The sequence below is a fragment of the Egretta garzetta genome, unplaced genomic scaffold (assembly GCF_000687185.1).
Source record: "Egretta garzetta isolate BGI_Z169 unplaced genomic scaffold, ASM68718v1 scaffold334, whole genome shotgun sequence".
Lineage (NCBI taxonomy): Eukaryota > Metazoa > Chordata > Aves > Pelecaniformes > Ardeidae > Egretta > Egretta garzetta.
Window position 1 is genome coordinate 967,152 of NW_009259431.1, and position 8,867 is coordinate 976,018.

The 8,867-nt window shown below is 41.1% G+C and overlaps 1 protein-coding gene across 13 annotated transcripts in view; it reads left to right on the forward strand.

Annotated features, from left to right (window-relative positions):
* MARK3 (microtubule affinity regulating kinase 3) overlaps nucleotides 1–7,114 on the forward strand; it is a 62,349-nt gene extending 55,235 nt beyond the window's left edge. For 9 of the 13 annotated variants that reach the window (XM_009637097.2, XM_035892658.1, XM_035892659.1 and 6 more), the window contains 2 exons: nucleotides 2,334–2,378; nucleotides 4,628–7,114. In XM_009637097.2, coding sequence (XP_009635392.2) covers nucleotides 2,334–2,378; nucleotides 4,628–4,973 — 391 coding nt within the window. In that variant the 3' untranslated portion in view covers nucleotides 4,974–7,114. The remainder of the gene's footprint in view (nucleotides 1–2,333; nucleotides 2,379–4,627) is intronic. The other 4 variants (XM_035892660.1, XM_035892661.1, XM_035892666.1 and 1 more) reach the window with 1 other exon arrangement.
* Nucleotides 7,115–8,867: the final 1,753 nt, after the last annotated feature.

Consider the following 8,867-nt stretch of genomic DNA (forward strand, 5'->3'; position numbering starts at 1 on the left):
GAAGATTGTATTAGCAGTGAGGAGGCCTCAGGGTTGCATCTGACTTGCAGAGCCACCGAAACAATACTGACAGTACAGTAAGTGACTGTTCCCAAAGCACCAGTGCTGAGCTGTAGAACCTGACCATAACCACGTCCTTCGTGAAGGAAGGAGCATCTAGAGAGACTGACACAGCTCTCCGAGGCTGGGCACAATGCCTCGTATTTGAGGGTGCGTGTCGCCGAATACAGTTCCTCGTGCTAAATGAATGGAGCACTGATGCATGGAAAAACTGAACAAAGTAAGGATTTTCTGAGAGGCTTCCATGAAGGAGTGTTCATTATTTCAAAGTGGCAGGTATTTTGTAAATAATTACCTTTCTTAGATTTAGAGTACAGTGGTTTAGAAACTGAACAGTTTGGCTTAATTTCAACCTAAAAAGTGTCCAACAACACCATTAGGGAATTTTCCTTGCAGACTTTGCTGGACAGATTCCAGTAACAGTAAGATTATTCATTGTTGGGGAGACTGGTTATGCTTCCATTTTCGACAACCTTTGACAAGTTTAAAAAAAACAAACAAACAAACCCAAATCCATAAATGCTTGCAGCTCTTAATAAAGCTGTTGTCTGCTGCTTCTTAGGAACACAGTAGGCTCTTTGAAGTTCAAGTACTCTCAATTTTTCAGTTGAGCAGTGTCTTCAAACTTTTTGCTTGCTTTGCCGAGTAAAATGAGCCTTTCCCAGATAATCTGAAAGGTGTGGATTTGTTCAGTTAGTACACCTGATTGTTTCTCCATTCCCACCTAGCCCCTTTTCGGTCCTATGGAGTTGTCATAAAGGATAAGTTCATGAACTGCCTATGCAGACCTTAGAAATCTTTTTCCACGTTCTCCTATATCCACCATAGATATAGGCTGAGATCTCATGAAAGTAACTACCACTAAAAACCCACTTTGAAGGGCTAGAATTAGTTGAGGACTTGTCTGCTCTTTTCTTCTCGTTATCTTCCTTGTCCTTTTTGCTTATGACAGCTGTTCATGGCAAACGTTCCCTAGCAGAGACCCTGTTGGACCATGTGCTGTGCAGTACCTCAGAGAGCACCCTGCTGGTGGGATGCTGTTGTGACAAGCAGCGCATAGCTGAGTGACCACTTTCTTAATTGGATTCCTATTGCAATAGCAGTGTGATTTTTTTTTTTTTGAATGAGGAGCAGGCTCCATAGCCTATACAGCAAATGCTGGCACCATGCTCCTCTCAGCGCTAGCACAGTCTGTTCCCTTGGGATAGGGACTGCACAGAGTCATCTTCCAAGCCTGTTCCCTCACCGCAACCCTCAAAAAGAGGAAATCAAGCCTTGTAACGCCCCACAGACCCCAGTACAAACACCACTGTGCATCAGAGAATAAGCTTACTGCCTTACATTCCCATCCCTAGACACCTGTCAGCCAAATGGCTTTAGTAATTTACGTTATTCAGTGAAGCCATGTACTAGCTTAGGGTAGTCTTGATAAGAGCCTTATAATGGCAGCTTCCCTGCAAGCAGAATTAACGCTGAGACGTTGAACCTTGGTACCGCAATAACGGGAAGGTAGAAGGCGGCGATTTTCCCCTTCATTCAGTTTGATACTGGGCTTTTAAAAAATGGTACTGATCAGCAAAGTAGCTTTAAGCAATACAAGAAGACAGCTTAAGCTTACTTTTGGATGTGGAAGATCCATCAGCATGGGGATTAGTAGGATGGAGTTACCACAGCTTGAGAAATCTTGGATTTATCCCTAAACTTTTGTTAAAACTTATATGCATCTTGTTCTTCTGCATTAAGGTGTTCGGTATTGTTTAAACACCGAATACTTCAGACCTGATGTGCATACAAAAACACAGGGTGACCAGACTTGTCTGTAAATAGGATTTTTTTTTTTCAAATGTATATATTGTATTCCCAGATAAAACTTTAAATATTATTAGCTTAAAAATAATTGGGAGTTTTGTCTCTTCTAGGAGGTACTTACTAAATAACACAATAACTTCAATACGTTCTGTAACTTCAGTTTCATATTTTCTGCTTTTAGAAGCTCAACTTTATTCAGTGAGTTCTAAAGTATTAATATAAATAAACATAAATTGTAAAAATGAGTTAGTCTTTTTACAAACTGTAGTTCCATTTGTTTTGACAATGTTATATTCTGAATTTGGTCTAACCTGTCTTCTTTACATCTTTGTTGCTTTGTATTTTAACACACCTTTGGTATGATTGCAGTATCTTTTAGCAACTACTCAGATATTTTTATATTGCAGTGTAAGATTTGTCTTCTCTTTCCCACTTCCTTTTGCTTCTGCATTCTTTTCAATGAGGCTCCCGACTGAATATGAGAGGAACGGGAGATTTGAGGGCTCAAGGTGAGGGTAAAATTTTTGTTTAAAATGTTACTTAGGTGAGTTTGAACCTTTCTCCCCTTGATTATGTGGCATAGTGGCTTCAGGCAGCAGCTTTTGTTTCGTGTAAGGCTTTGAAACTAAACAAAGAAGCATTTCTGTCTGCAACACAGCTATTAAAGCACTGACTGACTTTGTTCTAAACTTTCATCTTTCCTGTTGCCTTTTCCCTTGTGTGGTGTGGTTTTGGTTTGGTTTTTTTGGTTTGGTTTTTTTTTTTTTGCATTTTAGTTGTTACAGTTTGCTGTTGTCTTGTAAACGTGTAGGTAAGTGGTCTCCAGTGAGGCTGCAAACGTGAGGAATAACCACTGAAGGGTGATACGATATTTCTCATCTCCAAAATCACAGATAGTTAAACAATATTTTTCATGTTATGCTCTTCTTCCAAAAATCTGCATATCAAAAAATACTAGAAATGATCAAACTTGTGATGGTTCTGCCAACTGTTTTCAAGTACAGAAAGCTTTCAAAAATGAAGTGATCTTTGAATAAAAGTTGGTGGTCCCCCTGCTCCCTTACAGCCTTATTAGATTAAATCCTTGAAACAAAGTACTCTTTAATTTGCTTGATGAATTTTACAACATTTGGCAAATCGTGTAGTTGGATTTGACAACGTAATCCTGTGACTCTCGCAGTTACTCAAAGTCTTTCTAATAGAAGGTAAAATTATGAAATAGGTTATCTTTGAGAAATTTATTTAGCTTTGACCTTGCTATCACTTTTTAACTTTTTCATAACTGCCTGCTTAATGAAGGTAGAAGAAAAGCATTGTGTAACCAGAAATTCATTGCCAACTATTTTGAAGGGCAGCTTGACTTCTTAATATTGTAAATTGAACTTTGAAGCTCAACATGAGACCTAAACTGCATGGTTTGGGGTCAGTTAGGTTAGGTATTCTCAGAAAATATTTAAGCATGACAGTCAATATATTTAAGTCTTGTCCTGAGGACGAGTACATTTGAGGAGGCAACTGACAGCGTGCAAATATTCATAAAGAAAATCTGCCATATTTTTTTCCCTGGAGGTCCCAGTGTGGTTACTTATTCTTTAGTTGCGTGACCACTGATTTTAATTCAAGTAGAAGAATCATTGCAAACTAGAAATTTCTGGAACATTTGTTTTCTTTGTCCTGTATAACTTTATCCTTATCAAAGGAAAAGGTGTTTGGGGTTTTTTAATTAAAAAAAATAAATTGCAGACTTGAGAAATGCAGCCTCAATATTTGTGCATTATCTCTTACAACTATGACAGTAATAGTAACCCTCTTCTTTGCCGTCTTTACTAACAATGTTGAGGAGGTGTCTAATAGTGACTTCCAACTCCCCTTCCTGCATTTCAGCCTCACAGGCACTTACCTGCATAGCTTGTAGCAGCAAAAGATTTCATCGCTTTACCTCTCAGTCGTTGGTATTAAACAAATTACTGACCCACTTAGGCGAGGTGCTTCCTCCCTGTTGAAGGTAACTCTGATAGCCTGCAAAGTGGTGGATCTCTAGTGATCATCCCAAATACTTACAGCAGTGGAAGGCCAGTGAAACCAAACCAGCCCAGAACTGGGCGGCCTGTGTTGGCCCTGGGGCAGTGGGTGACCCCTGGCAAGGTCCCCTGGTCCTGCTGTCCTTCCTCCTGCTTGCAGCTAACTACTGTGGGACTCCGTGGGCCTTCCCAGGGCTTGGTCTGCAACCTGCTGCACAGGAGGAGGTGCAGAGGAACCCCCATGATGTTTCTGCAGGGGCTCATCCCCGTTGCTTGTGAGAGGGCACCTCCCATGAGCTGGCAATCCCACGACCTGGGCTGAGCACCCTTTTGTCAGAAGTCACTGCTATTTGAATGTTCCAGAAACTTCTAGCACAGAGCTGGTGTTTCAGTTGTCCACGTGGCGCAAAAATAGGGGTTTGAGCAGAACCTGCCTTAAAATTGAGTCGTAGGTAACGCATGTAGTTCTACCTCCACAAGGTCATTTCCCTCGTGCTCCTGACTCCAGTGACTTCCAGTTGTGTCACCCGTCGTACCATGCCTTCGTTTCAGCCCCAACAGCTAATGCTTTACCTTGACTGTGTGTTTGTACAGCAGCTAGGGAAGCGGGGCATTGCTCGCAGCCGGAGCCTCTAGATGCTGCTCTAATACCAGTAGCGTGCATTTAGTTTGCTTCACTAACATGAAACATGGAGAAGGTAGCTGGCCCTGCTAACTTACAAATTCCTGTCTTTCAGCCGCAATGTAGCTGTGGATCAGAAGGACGAGAACAAGGAAGCCAAGCCTCGGTCGCTGCGTTTTACCTGGAGCATGAAAACCACCAGCTCCATGGATCCCAATGACATGATGAGGGAAATACGAAAGGTCCTGGATGCCAATAACTGTGACTATGAACAAAGAGAGCGTTTCTTGCTTTTCTGTGTCCATGGAGATGGGCACGCGGAAAACCTTGTACAATGGGAGATGGAGGTGTGTAAACTGCCAAGACTGTCCCTGAACGGAGTTCGCTTTAAGCGGATATCGGGAACATCCATAGCTTTTAAAAACATTGCTTCCAAAATTGCCAATGAGTTAAAGCTGTAACAAGAAAAAAATAGTTAAGTTGTAAATTAGTTAGCAATTTCAAGTGTTTTTGAGAATTCCGATGGAAATGTATAGAATAACATTTAGGCAATAACTTCTGCATCCTTCTGAATAGTGATATTAAAAAAAAAAAAGCTGCTGAGCTGGGAGGGAGAGTTGGACTTTTTTATAAGTGCACTACAGCATTAAAGTTGCCTACTATGTAAAATATTACCCCTTCTGCTTTATTTCCATTGCTCCTAAGTCTTTGACAACAAATTGAAACACAGAATATATTCATTTAAATATGCCTCCTGTTTGTGTGGACGTGTGAATGTACAGTATGTGTGTATAATATATAAAGTATTATATGTAAACAATTCATTTACAACATCGAGCTGTACCAGTACCTCTTTTTGGGCTAATTTTGGTGCTAAAAATTGAAATGGCCAAGGAGGAAACACTTGAGTTAATATTTAAAATAACTGAAGCGATAACCAGTAAATGCAGGTTTACAGTTCACTGCTGTGTTAAGAAAAAAAAAAGTGTGTGAAGGGTTTGGATTTACGGTTGTGAACATTATTAGTCCTGTTTTCTAAGTAGATCTCATGAGATTATTAAAAATTCACTTTTACTGAGTAAGTCTTGCATTATATTTTGCCCACCTATTTATTATTTAAGTCTGAATCAAATTTTAAAAATGTAGTTGATTTGTGCATTAAAATTTGGGTAAATGCTTCCATTCTTCTGCTTCTGCTAAGCTACTAAAATTGTATCTTTGTCCTTTTGGCTTATGGGTATTGATTGCAGCTAAGAACACTTTTCTGTTGTTCCACCGTTCCTCTACAGAACGAGGCAGTCTAAAAGGATGTGCTAGATGCTTCCTAGTGACTCGCTCTTTCAGACCAAGTTCTCCACGTTAGACTAGGTCAGACTGATAAAAAGCACAAAAGGACTCTCAGATAATGACCGAATTTTGATGCAAGCCGCCACATCCGAGTCGGTGCCGTTCCGAGGTATTGCTGCATGTGTGGCGATTACAGTCCTCCGTGTTCTGGGCGCACACAGTATTGACACCCAAAAGTGGGAATCAAATTGGCTACTGATCTCCTCTGTTATAATGTCCAGCTTGCTAAAGGACAGCCATAGGTGGTAGCAGTTAAAACTTTTCCTTGCAGCTCTCTTCCAGCGTGCTTCCACTTGGCTCTGGTTGCATTGCTTTTGATGGCTCCGTGCCAGCTGTGTGTCTAGCTTCTGCTGCGGAGGGAGGCAGTGTGGAAACGCACCCTTGATGATCTCTCTGATGGCCAGCTAGCTTTCTCTAGGATGCGAAGCTGCTCTGGGATGGTCCCCGCTTTCTAATGTTGCTGTGGCGAGCGGGATTTGATTTTTGCAAACTAGAATGAAGAGATTTCTTCATGCGTTGTTTCCTACTGATACTCGATTTATTTCATCAAGGACTTCTGTAGATAATATCCTGCATTATCTACTTGACTTTTTGTATTAATGTTTTATGGTTATATTTCAGTGAAGCACTTAAGCATGTCCTTAACATGTGCTTTAAACTGGAGCCTAAATTTGCATTTTAAATTTGCAGTGAGCTAATAGTTATTCATAGTACACAGTTCAGATTTGACCCGAGGTGAAAATGCAAAATCCTTGATATTTTGCAGGTTAGTTCTTGTGATCCATAGTCTGTGAAGGCAGCAGACTTCCCCCCTCTTTTCCTAAGCATTGATATTGATTATGCTAGTTTAAAGGGTAATCATAGTTGTTAAATGTAGTAAATATTCCTGAATTTGCATTTTATTCTCTGTGTATTCTGTATCACGCCACGGCTTGAGAACTCCAGGTGCTACCGAAGTTCAGTTGGCTTTCAGTGCTCTGCCCGTGCCTGTGCTGCTCACTATGACTTTTTTTTTTTTCCCATGAAAACTCCATTTTGTAATAGCAATAAGACATTTCAGGGCAGTCGTTGTACTTTCTCAGGTGAACGGTCACCTATCCTTTCACTTCCTACGTTTTAAGCAGTCCTCCAAATGTATTTTTTTCACCCGGCAGTGCACTTTGTTGTCTGAACTGAAAAAGTGTTCTGATAAATGATGTAAATCTGTATTCGATGGAAGTTCCAAAAGGTTTCATATTAAATGTTTTCTGAAATACTCTCTTCCTACTTCACCTGTTAAGTATGTAATTGTTCCTACAAGGTGCACCAAGTATCATACTTTGAATATTTAAAGTTTGTACTTCAGTATTTTTCTTAAAGTGTTCTCAAAAGGTTCTTTCAGAGTAAATCTCTATTATGAGGTATTAAAAAAAAAAAAAGCTATTATTATCGGAAACAGATCTTTAACAGCTTCCTTCCCAAATGCCTTGTAAAATTACCAAGTTGCAAGAATATACCCTTGTTTCTTCAGCATACCGCACACTTACTGTTCAAGCCTCTAGGAGTTGCCTGGAAAGGAACACTGCTTCCTTTAGATCTCCAAACCAAAGACGAACTTCTTCCCGAACACAGGCCTCTTGCTTGCTCGTATTCCTTGGGGATCTGTGCAGGCTTATCAGCACTGCTGGTGATACGACTCTGCAGGACTACAGCTGGTTTTTCTCTCCTTAAGAGACAAGTTTTAAAAATAATCGGAGGTCAGTGTGTGGTGAGGAGGTAGCAGCAGGCCGAGGTGTTTTGAGATGCATGTCTAGCAACCGAGAAGTGGTTTTATGTAATGGCATGACTGGTGTCCTGGAATGAGTGGTCCGAGTGGCGTGTTGGGGGGTGTTTGCAATGGGCTTGTGACTAAGGGTTTGCATCACTAAACCCCACGTCATCCAGGTCTGAAGATGTCTCTTGGTTGCTGGATCTGGCAGAGAAAAATGTTGTTAGAGTTGGGGGGGAGGGGGGATTGACTACCTTAAATGAATGTTTTTAGAGATACATACATTAAAAAAGAAAATCTGAACACTGAGCAGGAACAAATGAGTTCAGATGAACCTTTTCTCATGCAAACCTTTCCTGTACTTAGGCTTTCTAAAACAGTTCAGTCTTTTTACCTCTTCAGAAGGTCTAAGGTCCTCGACCATGTTGGGAAGAAGTAGAGGGGGCTAGGTTAGAGGACCAGCTAGTCCTGCTGGTCTAAGTGGTTCGCATACTACTTTTATTCAAGCTACAGCATCTGGTCCAGTTGTTGTGGGCTCAAAGATTTTTAGTACAGGCTTCAGGAAAGGTTCACTGTCTTCTCTTATACTACGGTGAAATTTCAAGATCAAATATACTGAGATACCACATCCCAGATTTTTTAATTGCAGCAGTTTTTGTCAGGAGAAATTAGATTATTTTTTTTTAAATAATCTGAAATTATTATCTACATATTTATGTTAAAGACATGAAGTCAGAGGTTCAAGAGTCCTTCTAGTCATTTGGAAGGATTGTAGCAGATCTGGAATTTAAATACTCAGTTAAAAGCTCAGATATAGATGGGCCTATTGGGATGGTGCGTAGCAACTTTCAAGCAGGCTTTCCCACAGCTGCTGTGCCGTAGAGCGTGGTGTGGATTGCAGTTTCATTAGGATTGCAGCCGACCCAGAGTCTTTTCCCGGGTATGCCCTGGTCTGGAGCAGCAGTACGTGCATGGCCACTTGGAGTTTGCACCCACTTGGGGGTGCAGGTTTGGGGTCCTGAAGGTCTTGGGCACCTCACTGGGTATGGGAAGAGGCTGCCTCTGAACCAGCGTTGTTCTCTGAATTTCAAGGCTGGGGTGGTTGGGTGTTCTTGCTGTCCAGTCTGTGATCTGCTATCCCAGACCAAGAGTTAAGTATTTAGAGAATCTCGGTCGTAGATGGTATTTCTGCCTTGGGGGGGGGCGGGGGTAATATGAATGTAAAATTTTGTTCTCTAATTCACATTGCAGATGTTTAGGA